Below are 24,376 nucleotides of genomic sequence, written 5' to 3'. Positions count from 1 at the left end.
CGGAACCAATCCCCTATGGATACCAAGGGAGGTACCAAGAATGGCATTACTACTATATTCCTTCACATTATCAAATACACTAAATACCTCTAGAGGAAGGGATATTCTCAACCACGATTTCTGTTTCTATAGCTCCAGTACCTAGCATACTGCACTGTATTCTGTAAGTATTTGATAAAAGGAAGCATGAAATGGAGAAGGAATGGCAGAAGTTTCAAATGAAATTAGGACAAAATGAAGAAAAACTTTTAAAAAGATGCTCCTTGAGACACGGGTTGCACTTTTTTAGTTAATTTTTATATTCTTATGTAAATATAAAATTATACACTTTTCTCCTATAAATTAGCTTTAAGTTACCTCAGAAAAAAAATACAAAGCTATTCCAAGTAGAATGCTACAAAATTACAATTAAGTCAATGGGAAAATGCAATTCAATATCACATAAATTTGGCCTCAAAAATTCTTAGTTCTGAGATATACTAGATGTGTGAAAATAGGTAAGTTCATCTCAATAAGTATCAGTTTCTTCATCTTTAAAATGGGAATAATAAAACCCATCTGTCAGAATTACATTTAAGTATCATGACCTACACAGAGAATTACACGTAAGTATTCAGGAGACTATAATTAGCTCCTTTTGCTTTGTAATTTGGACCCCTTTAAACACACACATATCCCAAGTATTTTGCACCAACCATCCCAATACCAGAGTTAGGCACACTCAATGCATGTTTGTTGAATAAACCTACAGATGAAGAAGAAATGTAGAGATAATGAAAATGAAAGCTAACATTTCCTAAGCAATTATTATGTATTGGACACTCTGAGAACAAACATGTAGGCACTATGAGGGAAAATAAGCCAGTAAAATAGGACTACCTAACCTAGTCTCTCTAAAGTATCTGCTTTACAAGCAAGTCCCTTTAACAATCAATGCAACTCTACTTTGAACTGTAATTTCTTGTACAGAAATTAAAGAGTATAATTGCTTGAAAGGGGTAGAAGAATTCTGGTTCCTCCATAAACAAAATCAACAGAAGAAATATATAACTCTAACAAATAAGAAAAAAAATTATTTAGAGAATTATAAAAATTTCTCACCTGCTGCATATGTTTACTGGTTCGCTTCTGAGGTTGATAAATGAGCCAGGTGTATAAGATAGGGTCAATATTAACTGCTAGTCCTTGTACATTACAAAGAAGTACGGCACCTAAAAAACAAGATTTTTAAATTGTTACATTCCTCCTAAAAATAATAAGCTTGATGTCACTTTACACCAATTAGTAGGAGAGCCATAATAAAAAAGATGAACAACAGTAAGTGTTGCCAATGATGTGGAGGAATTCAAACCTTCATACATTGCTGGTGGGAACATAAAATAGTGCAAATAATTTGGAAAACAGTCTGGCATTTCCTCAGAAAGCAAAATATACAGTTACAATATGACCCAACAATTCTATTCCTAGGTATATACCAAGAGAACTGTAATCAAATATCCACGCAAAAACTTGTACACAAATTTTCATAGCAGCATTATTCACAATAGCCGAACAGTGGGAAAACATGAATGTCCATGAATTGCTGAATGGATTAGCAAAATGTAGTAGAATCACACAATGGAAAACTATTTATCCATGAAAAGGAATGCAGTACTGATACATGCTATAACATGGATAAGCCTTGAAAACATGCTAAGTGAAACAAGCCAGTTACAGAAAACCACATATTATACAATTCCGCTTACATGAAATGGCCAGAACAGGCAAAACCATGAAGAAAAAAGTAGATCAGTGGATGCTGGGGCCTGGGGGGAGGAAAGAATGGGAAATAACTGCTAGTAGATATATGGTTATTTTGGGAGTGATGAAAATGTTCTGTAATTAGAAAATGGTGATTGTTGTACAACCTTGCAAATATACTAAAAACCACTAAATTATGCACTTTAAAATAATGTACTTTATGGAATTTGAATTATATCTCATTAAATGTGCATTTGCCTTTAAAAAATAATAATAAACTTTATTTTTTAGGCAAACAGCAATTTCTATATTGGCCATGAGAAGGGAATATTATCTCCCTTTTTTGTTTATATTACAGAACTAACTCATGATATGAAAGGAAGCATTACTATAACCACTTAATAATATTATCACTGTAAATTACAGCTTTAAATGTTCAGAAGCAGAGAGAGAGAGCTGCCTAGATGAAATGCAGGCTAACATTCTGACATGAAACACAAAGACTGAAGTGTAACAAGTTGCAATTCCATCCTACTAACTAAAACATTTTTGTCCCTCTCTAATAAAAAGTAGCTCACATAAACTTAACTAAAGCAGAATATTCCATTCTTAATTTATGTGGGGCAGGTCATGTATATCCATAAATAAGATTTTGCATTTCTACATATATTTTTTGATAAAAATAGTATTAGCTCCACTAGGATGTATAGAACATGAAGGAAGGGATATTAGTCAGTTTTGCTCTCAACTGTATCTCCAGCATCTGAAAAAGTACCTTCCACGTGGTAGGAGCTGAAAAAAGAATCACAATAAATGGCAGACAGATTCTCAGGTTAGTTGAAAAAAGCCCATTTGTTCTATAATACTGCAGATAATTAAAACAGCTAGTACAATTAGTATAATTAGTATTAATACCAAGTCCTATGAAAAGTGAACCACAAAGAGATTGAGATACAAGGATGGAGGAGAGGAAGCAAGCAAAAGAGAAATTTCCTCCTTTTTCAAAGCTTTGCACAGAATTTTCAAACGAAATTTGCCATGTGTACTCCTGTTCTACTTTACATTGCTACTTCTCCCAGGAACCCAAAATCGGTATAGATTCCTAGGCAACATGCTGAGACAACATAAGCAATCCCTCCTTCCATGTAACAAAGCATGTGCTAGTGAGCAATGATTCACTCAAATACACATATCAGAAAGGAATGATGGGGAGAAGCTAAATACAAGATGACTGCAAAACAGGGGGGTCATAACTGAAGTCAGTTGGAAAATACAATTTAATATATATTTTTTCCTGTAATAGAATGCAGATTCCTCATAAGAACCTAAATTCTCCTATTTCTCAAATACCACTAGTATACAGAATAAAGGCTTACTATGCTATATTATATTAAGGAAAATAAAATAAGACTTTCCCAAAATTATATCCAGTTTTCAAACAACTCTAACAGCTCTACTATGCCAGAGACTATCAACTCCACAAACTAACAAAAATATAGTATCTAGATATATGAGTATATATATAGCAAGAGCTAATTTGAATAGTGTTCTTGTTTTATAACAACTTATTCTATCAAAATGTTACTAGGTGAGAAACAGAATTTGGCCTGAAATATGAAAGACTATTAATCAAATCCTTTTTATTTTAAAGAAATGTGTTGAACACATTTAAATAGAGTTCAAAAATGCATTTAAATTCAAGAATACATAATTCAATCATAAAAGTTAAAAGACTTTTCTAAAATCCATATACAGAAATAAAATTACAATTAGATTTAAATTACTATGAACTGCTTGCTGTCACATGAGCCCACAATAATATATTTTATAATTAATATCACGTAAATATTAAAGACACCAAAATAATACATGGTTAACAATAAAGAATGTATTTTGTCAAAAGAAGGAATTACCACAAGAAAAAAACTTTGGGATCCAGAAGACAAAGGATCCAACACGGGAAAAAAGTGACCCAGGATGACAATAGTGAATTAGTGACAAGTACATGGAAAACTTAGAAACAACAAACAATTTATTAAATACAGGAAAAACAAATGTTATAAAGGAAAGGATAACAAACCATAGGATAAACATGACCGTGCCATGAATAATATCTACAGACAGAACTATGTAAATTCTGAAAAAAATGAATTCATTGATTAATCAAACGTATAATACAACAATATCATACATTTGATTACTGGGAGTATGGGTACATCAGAGGAATGTGTGATGGGAGCTGAAGAGGGTAAAAGTTAGCCAATTATCATTTTCCACAGTTAGACAGCAATGAATAATGCTGTAAAATGAACAATCAAGAAAGAGCAAGAAAAGCCAAGTTATTTAAAAACATGGATGTAAACACCAAAATAATTACTAAAAAGACTTTTGAAAAGGGAACATTAAAAAACAGGTGCAGGTGACATGAGGGAGAATATAACTGGGATTCTCAAAATGGGGACAACAGAAAAGAGGGGTAGATGAGCTTTAGATTTTCTTGCTGAGGAATATCCTTATAGCCACTAGCAAAATGCAGAATAAATTTTTCTCTTTGAAAAAAGTCTCCAATTCATTGTAACATAACAGCTACAAATTAAGATCTGTGAATGAGTCCCATAACAAAAAAAATCAGCAAGCACTGCAGAAGGTAAGTGAGCAAGAGCCAGAAAAAAGAACTAACAAATTTAGACTTTCAAGCACTGAAGGTATTTGAATACAGAAAAAGAGCTACGGGGACTTCGCTGGTGGCGCAGTGGTTAAGACTCCACGCTCCCAAGGCAGGGGGCCTGGGTTCGATCCCTGGTGCAGAAACTAGATCCCACACACATGTCGCAACTAAGAGTTCGCACTCCACAACTAAGGAGCCGGCGAGCCACAACTAAGGAGCTGGCGAACCGCAACTAAGGAGCCCACCTGCCGCAACTAAGACCCAATGCAACCAAATAAATAAATAAATATTTTTTTAAAAAACAGCTATGTAGAAAACGTTTAAAATACAAAAGTATGCAATCATGAAGGGGAACAAACAATGAGGGAGTATCAGCGAAGAACACATTTTAAAGAAAAATGGAAACTACAGAAATGACAGATTTAGTTTTTGAAGTAAAAAACTCATTGGACAGGTTAAATAGCAGATTAGATATAGTTGAAGAGAAAATTAATAAAATAGAAGAAACACAATAAGATAATTTAGAATGTATCTGAGATAGAAAAATGAAAGAAAACAGTTAAAATGATGTTAAGAGATATGAGGACTGAGTAAGAAGAACAAACATATATCTAATTAGATTCCAGAGGGAGTTACTAAGGAATGAGAAGAGGTAATATTGTTAAAAAATAATGGCTGAGGGACTTCCCTGGTGGTCCAGTGGTAAAGTATCCGTCCTCCAATGCAGTGGATGCAGGTTCGAAACCTGATCAGGGTACTAAGATCCCACATGCTGCGGGGCAACTAAGGCCGTGCGCAACAACTACTGAGCTCGCATGCCTCAACAAGAGAGCCCATGCACCACAACTACAGAGCCCACATGCCGTGGAGCCCACGCACCACAGCTACAGAGTGAAAAACCCATGTGCCACAACTAGAGAGAAGCCCGCACACTACAACGAAGAACCCGCATGATGCAACTAAGACCAGATACCGCCAAAAAAAAAAGAAACAAAGAAAAAAATGGCCGAGAATTTTACAGAATTGCCAAAAGATATTAAGCCTCACACCTAAGAAGCCCAATGAATCCAAACTGGATAATTAAAAATAAACCTATATTAAACAAACAAACAAACAAACAAAGAAGAAACAAAACACTGAAGAGAAAAAGAACAGAAAAGAACCTTAAATAAAAAGAAAGATCTCCTGAGGTATAGAAAAGCAAATAAATTGACAATCAACTTCTTAGCAAATAGTCAATGGTATTCATTACGTGATTTTTCTTCAAAACTTACATATATTCTTTTCTTTGCACCAAGTGTTACCATTAAAAGATGATAAAAGAAGAAAATGAATAAATTAAATTGATTTTTAAAAGTAAATATATCAGGATAAGTTTTGTTCTAATATTATACATCTCAAGTACAAGCCACATAGAAACTATTTTTTAAATTATGATGAAAATATGCAAAAAAGAACATATATAAACAGAGCAGTTATAAATTTAAAAGAATGCAAACTGCAAAAGACAAGTAAATTAAGGAATTACGGACTTCTCCATATGAGGCAAGTTATTTTAATAGTCTTTTCATATGTGCCAAAAACTAAGCATGTTGAGTAAATTTTTTAAAACTTTCTCAGTAAGTTATTAGCACACCTTTAAAATTGGGATGGTAGAGAAAGGGAAAGGAAAACAAATGTAAATAGGTAAATATTTTCACATGGACAATTAATTCTGAAAGTCTTATTTTATTATAATGAAAAAGTTAAATACTTCACCAACAAATATTCATTTAAGTCACATAATTGCATTATACCAAAAATGACTAAATGACTTATAGCCAGGCTTGAACTTTATGAATGTTAAACAGGTAATAAAAGAGAATAATCTATTAATTTAACAACTTAGCTAAAATTATAATTTAGAGATAATGTTCTTCTAAATTTAAAGGGATATTTTTATATTATATTCAATTTATGAGACACAGCCTTTAAAAATAACACACAAGTTTTGACATATAAGTGTGCAGACAATTAGTGTGATAGTTGACTCAGAACAGATCCTCCATAAATCACTAAAATTTGGCAATATATTATTCTGTTTAATTTTAGTCTGGGAGACAACTAATGAGAAAAGTGTGCTTTACTCCTCTGTTCACCGCCAAAATGGTTCACTTATCCACATTCCATTCAGGCTTTACCAATTAGTTAAACCAAGGCACCACTGTCATTTTCAGTTACATCCTAAGCTGAAGAATGAGAACTGAAGTAAGGGTTAGAGACCAAAGTTGCAGAGCATTAAAATTAAACATACATCCTTCTTATCAGCTACAGAAACCTTGTCAACCAATGAGACTGTCCTGTAAAATATCAAGTTATTAATAGGAAAAAGTACCCTGCATTTATCTTAAAGCAATGAATGAGACAAAAAACACAGACATATTAATCTTCATCTAAGTTTAAGTGGCTAAAACTCACTATTTTTCTATTATGCAACTATAGTAAAGTAAGAACTTTTTAGATGCATAGTGCTCTTAAGAAATTGTTACTCTTAATTTTAAGAATAATTTCAAAACGTTTGGCTACATAGTTAAATAAACAAAAAAGGAAGAATCAATACTTCAAAAACAAGGGTGGGGAATAAAGGCAAGATAGAGTAATCAGACACTAAAAAAATGACAGAGCAAGGATGAGCTGCCAGCTACTGGCAACCTTATCCAAGGTAATTGTCAAATTTAGTATAAATGAATCATAAGGTTTTTAGGTATGTGTGTATTGTCGCTCATGTTACTTAATTAATAATTATTTCCCCTTCTCTTAGGATACAGAAAATCACAAGAGAACTCTATCCCATTGTAACAATAAGAACAAGCCATGTAACCTATCAAAGCTTTTCAACATTCATCAGTCAGATTTTTTATGAACAAAAATCATAAAAGTGAAAGGCCCCTCATAGGGCAGAAGGAATGAACAGTGGCTTTTATTCTTGGCACAGCAGTAGGAGGAAGAGAAAGTGGATAAGAAGAAAACAACTGACCTTTTAACAAATGTTTAGAGCTAGTTAGGGGCAGACATGACAGTTTAGAATCTCTGCAAATCGCAGACCAAGGGGAATCTACCCACCTGCCATCCCTTTTCAACAAGCCTCCATCAAATGCTCATAAGAATAACAGGGGACAGCTGAGAAAGATCCCACTGAGATGCAGGTACATGGAGCCTGATGAAGTCTGAGTGCAAAGAAGGAGAACTGAGAGAAATCTCACAGCCACTCTGAACATTTCAGTGAGCACCAAGCAGGGCAATCTGTGCTAGGAGAAGAAAAGAGGAACTAAGAGAGATAGATCCCTCCATAAGGACAGATGAAAACGGCATGCTGAAGTCTGAGGGTAGGTCAGGAGAACTGAGTGAAAGTCACAAACCATACTAAAAGAAAAATTCTGATCCTGCTCTCAAAAATATCTGAAGTCTGGGGTGACTTAATATAAGTAAAGCCCAGGATCAGAACAAGCTCAACCACAGAACAGAAAGCAAAGACCAAACCCAACCCAACTACACCAAAAACATGACAAAATAAGAGGCATGCCCTTTTGTGGGCATAAGCATTATTTACCATAGGTTCTATTCTTTTTTACATACAATGTTTGGCATTCAATTAAAAAAAAAAAAGATTATGAAACACACAGCACAACAAAAAGAAATGACTCACTATCAAAAGAGAAAACAGTCAATAGCATCAGTCCCAAAGGTGGCAGATACGAGAATTATCAAACAGGGACTTTAAAAGAACTCTAATACATATGCTAAAGAATGTAGTGAAAAAGGTAGACAAGCATGAACTGAAGGGGAATTGCAACAGAGAGACAGAAACTATTAAAAAGAGCCAAACAGAAATCCTAGAATTTGAAAAATACAGTATCAGAGGTAAAGGATTCTTTAAAATTTTCTTTCTAAAACTTATGAATGGTATCAACTGACAGATTCAGCAAACCCCAAGAAAAATAAAGGAAAAGAAAACCAGATCTACACACATCATGACCAAAATGCAGAAAACCAAAGATAGAAAAAATTGTTGAAATCATACAGAGCAAAAAAAGGCACAACAGACATAAGGGAACCATGATATGGACAATTTCTCATCCGAAACAATGGTGGCCAGAAGACAGTGGAATGATACCTTTAAAGTGCTAAAAGAAAAGACAGCCTAGGGCTTCCCTGGTGGCGCAGTGGTTGAGAATCTGCCTGCCAATGCAGGGGACACGGGTTCGAGCCCTGGTCTGGGAAGATCCCACATGCCGCGGAGCAACTGGGCCCGTGAGCCACAATTACTGAGCCTGCGCGTTTGGAACCTGTGCTCCGCAACAAGAGAGGCCGCGATAGTGAGAGGCCCGCACACCGCGATGAAGAGTGGCCCCCGCTTGCTGCAACTAGAGAAAGCCCTCGCACAGAAACGAAGACCCAACACAGCCATAAATAAATAAATAAATAAACAAACAAACAAACAAACAGACCACTTAAATTGTTCTTGCTCAATTCATAGTATTTAAATTAGAGGAAAATTAATGATAACCTAAATGTCCAAAAGAAGGGAACAATTAGATAATTATGATATATTCATCCTATGTAATGTTTATTAAAAAAAAAAAAGAAAAGACAGCCTAGATTTCTATATCCATTGACAATATCCTTTTAAAATGAAAACAAAACAACAAAAACAATTTGTCACCCGAAGTCTTGCCCTACTAAAAATTATTAGAGAAGTGCTTTAGTCCAAAATAAAATTATGCCAGATAGAAACTCAATTCTAGAAGAGGAATGAAGGGCACCAGAAAGAATAAAATATGTTGGTTAATAAAGCAGACCTCTTTAAAACATTCTATTTTAGTTACATGTATATACACACACACATACACACACACGTACACCAATGTTACTGTCAAACCCAATTTAGATTAAATAAAAAATATACATTGAACACATTTGTGTACACATGTACTTTTTTATTTCCATCTATCCAAATTCTGCACATCCTTTCATTCAAATTAGCTTCCGCCATTAACACTTCTTACCACCACTGCCCTTTCCATTCTCTGGCCAGCTGCAATACTGAGTATTATAGAGCTCATTTTAGCCACTGACTCAATTCCATTTTCTCAGTATATAAGAATGTCATAAGTTAAGAATAAGGATGGCAGAAGAGGTTATGAGTGCTTTAGGAAATTGCAGAATGTGTGAAATAGTGACACATTCAGAGAGACCCATCTGTGTTCCCTGGTCATGAATTCAAAGTGAGTGAACTCATCCTGGTTGCATGTTTTTCTCCAGTCCAGTTGAGGTCCACAGAAGGAAGACAAATTGGATTTCAAAAAGACTCTGCTTGCTATTTTATATTTCTTACTGGTGTTCTTCTTTTTTCTCCCCAGATCAAATAGTTACTTAAACAGTTTTATCAGGTATTAAGTTAATAACTGGTTTCCTTCTCACTCTTATGTCTTATTTCTCAATTGGAACAGAATTCACAAATGAGATTTAATGGTAACCTCAAACCGTAAGTGTCAGTAATTAATACTTTGTGGTGTTTCAAACTTTTTACCTCTGACTTTATATTTATGGCATAAAACCCTAAAACCATAAAGGTATTTACAAACAGCTTTGAGAGGAAAAAGCTTAGAATTTCTAAAAGATAAGAGATACCAGAGACAAAAGTAAAGGCAAAAATCAGACTAGAACAAAATATTAGGAAAAAACATAACAAAGACAATATTCATGACATAGGAAGACCTAAAAATTACTAAGCAAAAAAGATATAAAACCAAACAGGACAAGGGCGGGGGTAGGGGGGGGAGGGAAGTTGGGACGAGGTAAGAGAGTAGCACTGACATATATACACTACCAAATGTAAAATAGATAGCTAGTGGGAAGCAGCCGCATAGCACAGGGAGATCAGCTCCGTGCTTTGTGATGACCTAGAGGAGTGGGATAGGGAGGGTGGGATGGAGGCTCAAGAGGGAGGGAATATGGGGATATATATATGCGTATAGCTGATTCACTTTGTTGTATAGCAGAAACTAACATAACATTGTAAAGAATTATACTCCAATACAGATGTAAAAAAAAACAACCAAACAGGAAAATGGGCAAAGAATATAAACAGACAACTCACAAAATAAATACAACTGGCCTTCACTAATGCTCAACATTACTAACAGCTAAAGAAATTAATGATAAAACAATAAGATAATTTTTCAATGATAGATTAACAGAAGTTTAAATGAATTAAAGTCTATTACTGATAAAGCTGTGATGAATAAAGCACTCCCATGCTCTGCTGAAAGACATGGAAACTAGTATAGTCTTTTTGAAGGTTATTTTGGAATCACCTATTAAAATTTTAAACGTACAATTCACTGATCCAGCAATTTTAGTTCTTGGAATCCTACATTAATACTTGTAGATGCTCTTAAAATATATGCACAAAGATGTTCACTTGTAGTATTATTTACAGTAATGAAAATATGTAAAAAAAAAACAATGTCTACAGTCAAATTATAATCATTTAATGTTACACCACTCAGCTATTAGACGATGAAGTAGAGAGTATGTAATGACACAAAAATAAGTGCAGAATAGTATATAACACAATAATAGTTAACAGTGTAAGCATAAAACATGCTTATATATAATATATACTTAAAGATAAAATAGTGGTATTTCTAGGTGTATGTAGGTGAATATACCAGTGATATACTATATAAAAAAAAGATCTGCAAGTATATGAACCAAGCTGTATATAAACCAGGGTAGAACAAACATATCACTTCATGATAGAAAGATAATATATTACTATATTACTTATATTCTAAAACCATGAAACTACATCCACATTTTTCCTGATCAAAATTTTGAATTTCAGTGAAAATTTTGGTTCATGTAAGAAACAAAAGCAAAAACTTGATTCACCACAAGTAAAAACCATTTAGAAAATTACCAGATCTCATAAAAGTCTCTGTTTTATTTATCTTCAGTGTGTCATTGTTCTTTACTCAGGATTTTCATTATTCAGAATCCCCATCCCCGTATCCTGCACCAAATCAATGTAAACAAATATGGTATCCTATAACTAGAAAATAATTTTTAAAAGCAATTCTTCACTTTAAACTGGATTTTGTAGAATTACCATATGATCCAGCAATCCCACTCCTGGGCATTTATCAGAACAAAACTATAATTCAAAAAGATACATGCACCCCTATGTTCACAGCAGCACTATTTACAATAGCCAAGACATGGAAGCAACCTAAACATCCATCGACAGATGAATGGATAAAGAAGGTGTGGTATATATACACAACGGAATACTGCCAACCATATAAAAGAACTAAATAATGCCATTTGCAGCAACATGGATACAACTAGAGATGATCATACGAAGTAAAGTAAGTCAGAAAGAGAAAGACAAATACCATATGATATCACATATGTGGAACCTAAAATATGACACAAATGAACCTATATATGAAACAGAAACAGAATCATGGACATAGAGAACAGACTGGTGGTTGCCAAGGGGGATTGGGAGAGGAATGGAGTGGGAGGTTGGGGTGAGCAGATGTAAGCTTTTATACATAGAATGGATAAACAACAAGGTCCCACTGTATAGCACAAAGACTATATTCAGTATCCTATGATAAACTATAATGGAAAAGAATATATTAAAAATGTATATATATGTACAACTGAATCACTTTGGCTGTACAGCAGTAATTAACACAACGTTGTAAGTCAACTATACTTCAATAATAAATAAATAAATTTTGTTTATTTTGTTTTACTGGAAAATATAATCAAAATATAGATTATAAATCAACACATAACTACAAAATTTATTATCATTGACTCACATACCTCAGTAAAATCTTTTCTATTACTAATATGACAGTTTGATTCATTTCAAATATTTCTGCATCTCTTTTATATATAGGCCCAAAACTCCAACATACATCTTAATTATATTAGCATATATTAAATAACCTAAGGCTATGAGCACTGCAAATATACTGCAAACAACATGATAGAATTACCTTTTGAATTAATGATGCATAAAAAATGAATTAATGTACAACTTGGAATAAAGCAGTATTTAGTTTGGTTTAAGTATTTTAAAGCCAATACTGATCATCTCTGATCATGCTTAATTCTAAGTAATTAATAATGTACTGATTTAGCATTTTAATCTTGCTGACTCTATGAAGTTACATCTGACTTAAATTTTAAGCATACAGAATTGAGGATCAAATGCATGTATCTCTGTTTATAGATAATAGCAGGAAACTTAATAAATGTTTTTTATTATAATGATTCTTAAAATCAACTGAAAGAAGAATCTTCAAAGTCATCCACACTAAATGGGGTCTATAGTTTTTAAATTCCATGTACCAGCAGTGGTTAGAAAGGACTCTTTCAAAATTATGATAATATTCAACAAACTAACTAGGAGACAGAATATACATTTTGACTTAATTATGAAATCTTTGAATTACTAAATTTTTTATTAATAATGATAAATCTTAACTTGGAAATTAAAAGCAATGCTTTTTTAACCAAAACCCGACAAGCATGTATTTTCTGATACTTAATATCATTACTCCTCATTTCATTTAAAATCTCATGGCATAAATCATAGGATAGATTTCTAGCATTCTTTTAATCCCAGGACACTGCCCTCCATGCCATCAGTCATCCTTCTCCAGCCAACTTATTTCTTTCACTTTTTCCGAAAGTAAGGCTGCTTTTTATTTTTTATTTATTTTTTTATTTTTTTAACATCTTTATTGGAGTATAATTGCTTTACAATGGTGTGTTAGTTTCTGCTTTACAACAAAGTGAATCAGTTATACATATACATATGTTCCCATATCTCTTCCCTCTTGCATCTCCCTCCCTCCCATCCTCCCCATCCCACCCCTCTAGGTGGTCACAAAGCACCGAGCTCATCTCCCTGTGCTATGCGGCTGCTTCCCACTAGCTATCTATTTTACGTTTGGTAGTGTATATATGTCCATGCCACTCTCTCACTTTGTCATAGCTTACCCTTCCCCCTCCCCATGTCCTCAAGTCCATTCTCTAGCAGGTCTGTGTCCTTATTCCCATCTTACCCCTAGGTTCTTCATGACCTTTTTTTTTTTTTTTTAGATTCCATATATATGTGTTAGCATACGGTATTTGTTTTTCTCTTTCTGACTTACTTCACACAAGAACCCTAGGATCACCATGTTTCAAACATAAACAAAAATTTTTTTTAGAAAATTGCTTATCCGCATGTATCAAAATAAACAAATCCCCAATATTTATGTTTTTCACAAAGTAACCTGAAACTAAAATGATTTTTCCCCCAACTTGAGTTGCCTTTGGGGGAAAAAAACCAATGGCTGAGGCAAAAAAATAAATTTGCATGTTTAATTTACCCTACTCACTATTTTCCAAAAATACTTACTAGAGCACTTGATGGTTATCTGGAATCTTATTCTATTTATACCATATACACCACCATAAATAACAGCAGGTCTCTGAAATATGCCAATGTTTTATTCTACCTTGCTATGGTTCCAGTTTTGATATCTTTCCTCTGTAACTCAGACACAAAACACTACAAGATACACATAAATTTGAAGAGCAGGTAACTTTAGCCTTATATAGAGCTCTCAAGGTTACAAAGCTTATGTGGGTGTGAAGATTAGTTGACAAAATTAGAAGCTTTAAAATTCAAAGACTTCTGGATTCTGCATAGGATTCCAGTATTAATTCAAATTCATGGTTGCCAACCGTTAAAAGAATTAAGAAGTCATTAATATTCCTGGAGTTCAAATTGGATTAGAATTTTCTGTAACATCAAAGATTAATGTGGAGCAAGTATATAAAATACAGAACACAAGCAATAGCTATAGCTATTAAAACCAACCACAATTATAAAGTATATTAATTTCATACTACCTCATTACTTTAAAAAAACCATTGAAGCTTTGAGTGACGTGATTTAAAACTATTTTAAATAAGTTTGTCAAATTTAATTCCAAAACTCCTAGACATACAATTTTCAAAGTTTAAATCAAAATACTAGCAAGGATATGGTAAAACTGATAGTGTAACACAGGCTTCAGTCTATAGACTATGAGATATTTTAGTAAAATTATTTTAATAAATATAAAGTAGTTTGGAACACAGCCATGCCCATTTGTTTACATGTTGTCTATGGCCGCTTTTGTACTAAAACAGCAAAACTGAGCAGCTGCTAGAGAGATTATATGGCCCACAAGCCTAAAATATGTATAGTATAAGGCCCCTTAAGAAAAAATTTGCTGACCCCTGTTAACACATTGCTGGTAGGAGTTTACTATAACAATTTCCCATACGAATTTGGTAATAAAAAGTCAATACCTTTTAACTAATTAATTTCATTTCCAGAAATCTATGCTAAACAAATATAGGAATTGTTTAATATTAACAATTTCACATACAGTTATTTATAATAGCAAATATTCGAAATGATCTAAATCTCCAAAAATGAGGACTGGTTATGCAAACTGATGTATTCAAGTGACAAGCCAGTACACGATCATTAAAATGATGGTTATGAAGACTATGTAATAATGAGAAAATTCTTAGGACATAAACAGAAATTTTAAATATAGTCTAATGCAAGGTAAATAAATAGCAAGGGAAAAACCAGAAGAACATATGTAAAAGAAATTTCAGTGGTTTGTGATTGGTTGATGGGTTAATTTTTTTTTTCTGCTTTCTAGATTTTCTAACTTTCCAAATTCTATTTACTAAAGATATAATTACTTTTATAATAAAAACTTAAAACAATATATGTAAACATCTAAAGATTTCATGTGTTTAGGTGACTCTGTTATTCCTCTGCTTAAACACTGTCTTCCCAATCTCCTTTGCATTAAATGTAAACTTCTCATCATAGCCTACAAAGTCATGCAAGATCTGACTCACCTCTCTCTGAAATCTCATCTCTGACACTCTTCAATGGTGACTATATTCCATCTACCCTTGAACACGCCAAATTCTTTGCTATTCCTTCACTCACCTCTCTAATCCTTCACAGAAGCCTGGCTCTGACCACTCTATTAAGTTTTCATCAAGTATCTTTGTTTAATATTTATGATTATATAATTTTCTGTAGACGCATTATCTACCTCCTCAGAGACAATATAAGCTCATGAGATCAGGGACTATCTTCACTGTTCATATGTGACTGATGCCAAGCACAGGGTTTGGCACATAGAAAACACTAAATTTAATGGATGAATATATGAATAAAGTTTTACATTTACCTTTAATCTTTCAAGCACTTATTATTAAGTGTTGCTTCATTTCATCCAGAAGTAATTATTTTAAAATATTTTCAAATCAAAGAATACTCCAAATATTACTCAATATAAGACACACTTTGATTACTGATAACAAACAGATCTCTCTCCAGCCTGTTTTCCAATATTCCAATGTGACACTATTTCATGTATGTTGTATTAAGACTTTAAACTGATTATATAAATTATACAGGCTATGTGGAGATATGTTATGGTCCACAAAAACTAGGAAGAAAATGCTGTTAATCAATATTAACATTTGGCTGTAGATTAGACTCCTAATATTTGAGGGCTTAAACCCCAGCTGTTTCAACATCTATGTCTACACTGTAGCCACATGAAGCTGGTATCCGGAAACAAATATAGTTCTTAAAGATATAATTGGCATCACATACATTTTTTCTTTGATGTTTTATGATGAACATTCTCCTGTGTTGTTATTGTTTTTTACTCTCTAGCATTCCTTCCCCCCGTCTCAGATACCTCTAATTCCCCCCTTGAGCCTAAATCATTCCAGCAGTTGCAGTGGTGACCAGCACTACCTGGCTTCCTAAACAACTCCATACAGGGCAAAGTGACAGAGCCTAGACCTGTGCCTATCCCACATGTCTCTTGCCTCTGGATCCAGGGCTCGCAGATGACTCCTGAGATATGCAGCAGTACAGTTCCTCACTCAGCGCCCATAACTACATGCAGAAGCTGGAGGAGCGGCAAAGTTCGTGTCCTGAGGAACAGAACCTTGACCAATGGAGTCTGTGAGCACGTGGGAAAAAAAATCTCTCCCAGAAAGAACTGTCCTGGGAAACAGTGGTGTATAACTAGATTATACATCCTCATTTTGTTCTCCCTCCTTTGCTGACTCATAACCTTAATCCTTCAACTATAATCGCTAGTAATAGTAGTACATAAGCCTTTCTCTTAGGCTTTGCTTTCTGAGGAACCCCCCAAAATCTTCTTTTGTTTCTTCTGGTAAAAGCACTCAAGTTCCCTTTGGGGAATTATCACACCCCCTCTCCTGAAATCATATATAGTTTAGTGGGATTATCAATCGAGGTGTTCTATACTTCCCTGCCCAAAGAATATGCATGTGACTGAAACCAAGTGTCTTAAATTGATCTTAAATTACCTATTTAAACCTATGTCTATTTCATTTTACCTCATTCATACTCTCTCCCTCCCTTTCTTCCATTCTTTAGCTATCATTTATAGATCTAATACATATAAGATATTGTGCTAGGTATTCAAGGTACAATGATAAATGATTTCTGACTGGATTCTAAAGGAGTAGGATTCTGCCAACTTGACAAGAAGCAGGAAAGGACATTCCAGGAACAAAGACCAGCTTGTGCAAAAACATGGATAAAGGAGAGGACAGTATCTTTAGGAACATACAAGTAATCTTAAAAGGCTAGAGCTGAAAATATGAATATGAGCATATGACTAGACCATGAATGCCCATTCCAAGGAGTAGTATTTTATTCTGAGGGTGTTAAATACCACTGAAGATTTTCAGGCTGGAGAAAATGATATCTCAAATGTGCATTTCAGAAAGATCAAAATGAACAGAGCATGGACTATGGACTGAGGGGTTAGAAGCAAAATAGGTAATATTTGATATTTTTACAATTAATCAGGCATTCAGGACATAAACCACAAGGGCACAGCCTGAGAAGTAAAAGTCAGAAATATTTTATTTGAGGGGTAGAAGTAACATTTCATAACTAAATTAGATGTAAGATATAGGAAAGAATGGCTCAAGTCAGAAGATACAGTGATATAATTATTGATGAAATGGACTAAAATAAGAAATGGGTTTGAAGAGAAAGGTGAAGACAGCAATATGGGAAATGGGGAATTTGGGGTGTATAGGGGACACCAAGGTAAACATATTTATTAGTAGTCATAATATATAGGCCAACATTATTTGTGGAAACATTATTCCTGGGAGTAGAAGTGTAAATGAACTATGTGGAAGGAAGGAGTTATAGTTATCAAATTACAACCATAAAGTAAAATAAAAATAGACACAAATTTAAATATGATACAACATAATAAACAATGAAATTCATGCATATATATAAATATTATAGTTATTATATAAAAAATATATATAAATATTATCAGTGTAAATAAATACAGCTAAAACCGTAGTAGTCAAAGAAAAAAAAAAAAACCTCAAGACTATGTTCATCAAGGAAATGAAATGTTTATGGACAGATGGTTATGGACCTAAAGAAAAGAGAAATTTGAAAAGGAAATTAAAGAATGGTTAAAGGACAGAGTCAGAATACAAAAAAAATCAAGCTACATCCTCTCTTTCTTCAGTATTTCCAAGGGAATGATCCAAAGCACCAAATGCTAATCAAATCAAGCTTTAAAAAAAAAAAAAAATTTTGATTTTATATATGTAACAACAGTCTTACTGAAGTTTGTTGGTTCTCTTTCCTCTAAATTGGTTTCACTGTTCTCAGGCAAACTTATAAATAATGGCAAGTGACTACGGTTAGGCTCCAGATTATAACCTACTCACTTGGAAACACAAAGGTAGTTTCTCTTTCCCAATAATTTCAACAGAAGTCTTGGAAATAAATCTCCCTGCAATGGCTTGGTTCACATGAAAATCCCTGAAACAATCACTTCAAAAAAGGAACGAAACTGGATTTCTAGGCATGGGTCACATGTTCAATCCTGGAACTACACTGTGAAATCAATCCCACTTGAACTATATAGCTTGTAACTAAAATCAGATAAGGAGGAAATGAATGCTGAAAAGGCAAAAACAAAAGAAATGTCACATTTCACACCTAGGAGTTAGTACAGTAACTGATCATAATATTGTAATTTTTAAAGAATTTGATTACTTTAATATAATTCCAAATTTCAATGCTACAAGAATAGTACAAGGAGCACCAAAATACCTTCCAGCCAAATCCCCCAATTGTCTAAATCTGGACCCAATTGCTTTACACATACCAACACACATCTGCATATGTGTGTATCCGTGTGTACATGTATAAAATCCTTTACTGATCCATTTGAGAGTATACTGGATACATGGTGCCCATTTATTTCTAAATATGTCAGTGTGCATTTACTAAGAACAAGGACATGTTCTTACAGAAATGTTGTGTTTTTGAACAGATGTTGTGAAAATTTAAAAATATTTCCTAATACTGAAAGCTCCTTAATTTAACAACAACAAAAAAAAAGGTCTGTGTCACAAAGTCTCTTAATATTCCTGGAAATAAAAGATATTTCCATTACAAATAAAGAGAAAATGCAACATCACTAAAACAAAGTAAGTATTCCTTGGTCTATTTCTTTTAAGACATGTGATTTTCATTATTGGGAATTTTTCAGTTCTTGCCAGTAGTCATAGAAAAGATTCAGATTTCATTTAGAAAGTTCTCCACTCCCAGGTGGATAATAATCAATGTCTACACCCCCTGACAAAGGAAACCAATTGATTATACACTGCACCCCCACAGAAGTGTGTCAAGTCCAGCCAGTAGAGTGCCAAAGCACAAATGTTTGACATCCAAGACAGTGAGGGTACATGGAAAGATGTAATGAATTCTTCACAGGACTCTCAGCAGAGTTCATCTGAATTTGGCATACTCTGAGCCTTATTTTCTGAGGTTAGTTTAAAGATGAAAGGGTTCTGCACCAGGCCAAGTAACAGGACCAGATTTACCCTCTCATGTGAAACAACCAAAATACTGGGAGAAAATATATGAAAAACAGGTATGCAAGACACAGGAAATCAGGCAACAAAGGACTGTGGACCCTGACATACAAAAAACAAATAAGGTGAGCCCTGCAAATTGCCCCAGCTTACTGCCTTGAGAGAACTTCCAGGATATGGTGCAGAGAGAGGAACCAAGCAAAGCTCGGCACTCTCTCCAAGTAGAGGAGACATAGCTGAGAATACACAGAGATCAGAGTGGCTGGAGTTCTCAGGAAAGAGTACCAAAGAGGAGAGAGAGCTGCACAGAGAGAGAATTCCATAGATCTTCAAAGGGTCTTCTCAAGAATTCAACAGAAAGAAGAAAGAGGAATGGATATACAAATAGTCAATAATCGATTAAAAGCTGTTCAACAACATTAACCCACTAGGAAGGCAATACTAAAAAAAATTGAAAATAACAAATATTGACAAGGATGTGGAAAAATAGGAACCATTTAGTACACTGCTAGTGGAAATACAAAATGGTTCAGCTGCAGTGGCAACAGTTTGGAGGTTCCTCAATAAGTTAAACATAGACAATTCAACTCCTAGGTATATTCACAAAAGAATTGAAAGCAAGTACTCAAACCAATATATGTAATCATATATTCATATGTACACATGTTCATAGCAGCACTATTCATAATTGCCAAAAGGTGGAAACAATTCAAATGTCTATAAAGGATGAATCGATAAACAAATAGTAGCATATACATACAATGGAATATTATTTGACCACAAAAAAGGAAAAAAGAACTGACATATGCTGCAATGTGGATGAACCTTGAAAATATTATGCTAAGTGGAAGAAGCCAGATGAAATAGGTCACATATTTCCAGTGGGAAATGAAGAGGAACCAGACAATAAGAATAAGAAACACTCAGAGAAAAAGAAGAGAAACCAAGAGAAGAAGCAAATGGAAGAAAGTATTTCAAGGAAAAGAGAGTGAGTGATTTTGTTAAATACTGCTGCCAAGTGGAGAAAATGAGGACTGTGAACTGCCAGCTGAATATAACAATATTTAGGTTACTGGTAATTTGGACAAGAGCAGTTTTAATAGAGTGGGGAGGAGCAAAAGACTGAATGGAATGAATTCAGAAACAGGAAGAGAAGAAATGGAGACGGTAGTTATAGCACAATTCTTTTGAGAAGTTTTACTGCAGAGGGCAAGTAAATGCAGTGGTAGCTGGTGAGGAGAAAGTGGGATCCAGCAGAGAGGGAAAAGTGAATGATACAAGTGAATGAGTACAGATTTACTGCAGTGATGTCCTTGAATAGGGAGAAGAGATGGGATCTAGTGAACCAGCTTTAGATAACAGCATGGCTATTTCATCTATAGTAACAGGAAGGCAGAGTACTGGTGTAGATACTGAAAGGTAAGTTAAGATGGTTGTGCATGTGAGTGTATGAGAGTTTCTTCTTATACTTTCACTTTTTTTCAGAGAAGTAGGTAGCAAAGTCATCATCCATAAAATGGGTTTGAAGGAGCTGAGAGTCAGGTATGGGGGAGGGTTTAAGGAGCAGATAAAATGAGAAACAGTGGTTTAAGGACAGTGCTTCTCAAACTTGAGTGTGCTTAAGAAACACAAATGACCCCGAATAGCCAAAGCAATCTTGAGAAAGAAAAACGGAGCTGGAAGAATCAGGCTCCTTGACTTCAGACTATACTACAAAGCTACAGTAATCAAAACAGTATGGTACTGGCACAAAAATAGAAATATAGATCAATGGAACAGGATAGAAATGCACGCACATATGGTCACCTTATTTGTGATAAAGGAGGCAAGAATATACAATGAAGAAAAGACAGCCTCTTCAATAAGTGGTGCTGGGAAAACTGGACAGCTACAGGTAAAAGAATGAAATTAGAACACTCCCTAACACCATACACAGGAATAGACTCAAAATGGATTAAAGACCTAAATGTAAGGCCAGACACTATAAAACTCTTAGAGGAAAACATAGGCAGAACACTCTATAACATAAATCACAGCAAGATCCTTTTTGACCCAGCTCCTAGAGAAATAGAAATAAAAACAAAAATAAACAAATAGGACCTAATGAAACTTAAAAGCTTTTGCACAGCAAAGGAAACCACAAACAAGACGAAAAGACAACCCTCAGAATGGGAGAAAATATTTGCAAATGAAGCAACTGACAAAGGATTAATCTCCAAAATTTACAAGCAGCTCAATATCAAAAAAACAAACAACCCAATCCGAAAATGGGCAGAAGACCTAAACAGACATTTCTCCAAAGAAGATATACAGATTGCCAACAAACATATGAAAGGATGCTCAACATCACTAATCATTAGAGAAATGCAAATCAAAACTGCAATGAGGTATCTCACCTCACACCAGTCAGAATGGCCATCATCAAAAAGTCTACAAACAATATATGCTGGAGAGGGTGTGGAGAAAAAGGACCCTTCTTGCACTGTTGGTGGGAATGTAAATTGATATAGCCACTATGGAGAACAGTATGAAGGTTCCTTAAAAAACTAAAAATAGAACTACCATGCGACCCAGCAATCCCACTACTGGGCATATACCTTGAGAAAACCATAATTCAAAAGGAGTCATGTACCACAATGTCCATTCCTCTATTTACAATAGCCAGGACATGGAAGCAACCTAAGTGTCCATCGACAGATGAATGGATAAAGAAGATGTGGCACGAATATACAATGGAATATTACTCAGCCATAAAAAGAAATGAAACTGAGTTATTTGTAGTGAGATGGATGGACCTAGAGTCTGTCATACAGAGTGAAGTAAGTCAGAAAGAGAAAAACGAATACCATATGACAACACATATATGGAATCACATATATGGAATTCCATATATATGGAATCTAAAAAAAAAAAAAAAAAGGTTCTGAAGAGCCTAGGGGCAGGACAGGAATAAAGATACAGACGTAGAGAATGGCCTTGAGGACACAGGGAGGGGGAAGGGTAAGCTGGGACAAAGTGAGAGAGTGGCATGGACATATATACACTACCAAATGTAAAACAGATAGCTAGTGGGAAGCAGCCGCATAGCACAGGGAGATCAGCTCAGTGCTTTGTGACCACCTAGAGGGGTGGGATAGGGAGTAAGGGAGGGAGACGCAAGAGGCAGGAGATATGGGGATATATGTATATGTATAGCTGATTCACTTTGTTATAAAGCAGAAACTAACATACCATTGTGAAGCAATTATACTCCGATAAAGATGTTAAAAAAAAAAAAAGAATCACCTGGGGAATTTTATTAAAATGCCGATTGTGATTCTATGGATCTAGTGTGTAGCTTGAGATGGTGCAATTCTAACAAGCTCCCATATGATGCTAACGTTCTGCTCCAAAGTGACTACGAGCAGTAGTAGTCACTTTGGAGCAGAACATAAGCCAGGACAGGAGAGCGCAGGATAAACAGACTGGGGTGGGGGGGTGGGGCGCGGGTGGAGGGTGGAGAATGATTGCAAAGAAGCAGTAAGATCCTGCTTTTAGGATAGTGGTCATGAAATTACAGTGAGATCAGTCAGCATGACTATGTATTTTCCTCATCTCAAAGAGTTGTTATCTGGGACAATAAAGATCTCACCTTAAAGTGTTATCTTCATTACACCTAAATGCAAAAAAGGGTAACTGAGTTGTGGTTCTTATTATCTTTCAGGTTGCAAAATATAAATAATAGCACTTTTCATGTGCTAGGCACTACTCTAAAAACTTTTTTATTTTAATAAATTTATTTATTTTATTTATTTTTGGCTGCGTTGGGTCTTCGTTGCTGTGCACGGACTTTCTCTAGTTGCGGCGAGCGGGGGCTACTCTTCGTTGCGGTGTGTAGACTTCTCATTGCAGTGGCTTCTCTTGTTGTGGAGCACGGGCTCTAGGCGCGCGGGCTTCAGTAGTTGTGGCACACGGGCTCAGTAATTGTGGCTCGCGGGCTCTAGAGCACAGGCTCAGTAATTGTGGTGCACAGGCTTAGTTGCTCCACGGCATGTGGGATCTTCCCGGACCAGGGCTCGAACCCATGTCCCCTGCATCGGCAGATGGATTCTTAACCACTGCGCCACCAGGGAAGTCCTCTAAAAACTTTTAAGGCCTTATCTCATTAATTTTAACAACAACCCAAGGAAGTAGGTTATACACTAAACTCATTTTATAGATGTTAAAATTGAGCCCTAGAAAAATGAAGTAACATGTCCAAGATCATAAAAGCAATTAAGCTCAGAAGACAGGATTCAAAACCAGGTCTGTCTGACTACAAAGTCTCACACTTATAACCTCTGTTCTATAATCGTTCTCAAAGAGGTTATCTCTCTTCGAAGTATCCACTAATGGCTTTTTATAAAATATGTAATTCAAGTAAATATCCTATTCTCCCCACACCCCTTAAATTTTAGGTCTTATTATTTCTTCCATGTACACTTAAATTTTACTGGAACTTCTAGTTTCTGTGTCTTTTTTTTTTTTTAATTTATCTTTGGCTGCATTGGTCTTCGTTCCTGCGCGCAGGCTTTCTCTAGTTGCAGTGAGCGGGGGCTATTCTTTATTGTGGTGCATGGGCTTCCCATTGCGGTGGCTTGTCTTGTTGCGGAGCACCGGCTCGAGGTGCACGGGCTTCGGTAGTTGTGGCTCATGGGCTCTGGAGCACAGGCTCAGTAGTTGTGGCGCACGGGCTTAGTTGCTCCGTGGCATGTGGGATCTTCCTGGACCAGGGCTCGAACCTGTGTCCCCTGCATTGGTAGGCGGATTCTTAACCACTGCGCCACCAGGGAAGCCCCCTGTGTCTTTTTAAACTGTATGTCTATTCACATTATTTTCCATTATCTAGTGCTATGCAGTAGGCTGTGACTAGATTTTTACTAATTATAATAAAGATTTTTTAAAAAC

General features: G+C 35.0%; 1 protein-coding gene across 7 annotated transcripts in view; it reads right to left on the bottom strand.

The window, feature by feature from the left end:
* Nucleotides 1–24,376, bottom strand: part of VPS13B (vacuolar protein sorting 13 homolog B) — a 765,002-nt gene that overhangs the window by 456,316 nt on the left and 284,310 nt on the right. For all 7 annotated transcript variants that reach the window (XM_068526231.1, XM_068526229.1, XM_068526230.1 and 4 more), the window contains exon 20: nucleotides 1,102–1,211. In XM_068526231.1, coding sequence (XP_068382332.1) covers nucleotides 1,102–1,211 — 110 coding nt within the window. The remainder of the gene's footprint in view (nucleotides 1–1,101; nucleotides 1,212–24,376) is intronic.

Source organism: Eschrichtius robustus, chromosome 17 (genome assembly GCF_028021215.1).
Source record: "Eschrichtius robustus isolate mEscRob2 chromosome 17, mEscRob2.pri, whole genome shotgun sequence".
NCBI classification, from domain to species: Eukaryota; Metazoa; Chordata; class Mammalia; order Artiodactyla; family Eschrichtiidae; genus Eschrichtius; species Eschrichtius robustus.
The sequence above is the reverse complement of the archived record's forward strand: the minus strand, read 5'-3'. Positions and strand labels throughout refer to the sequence as shown.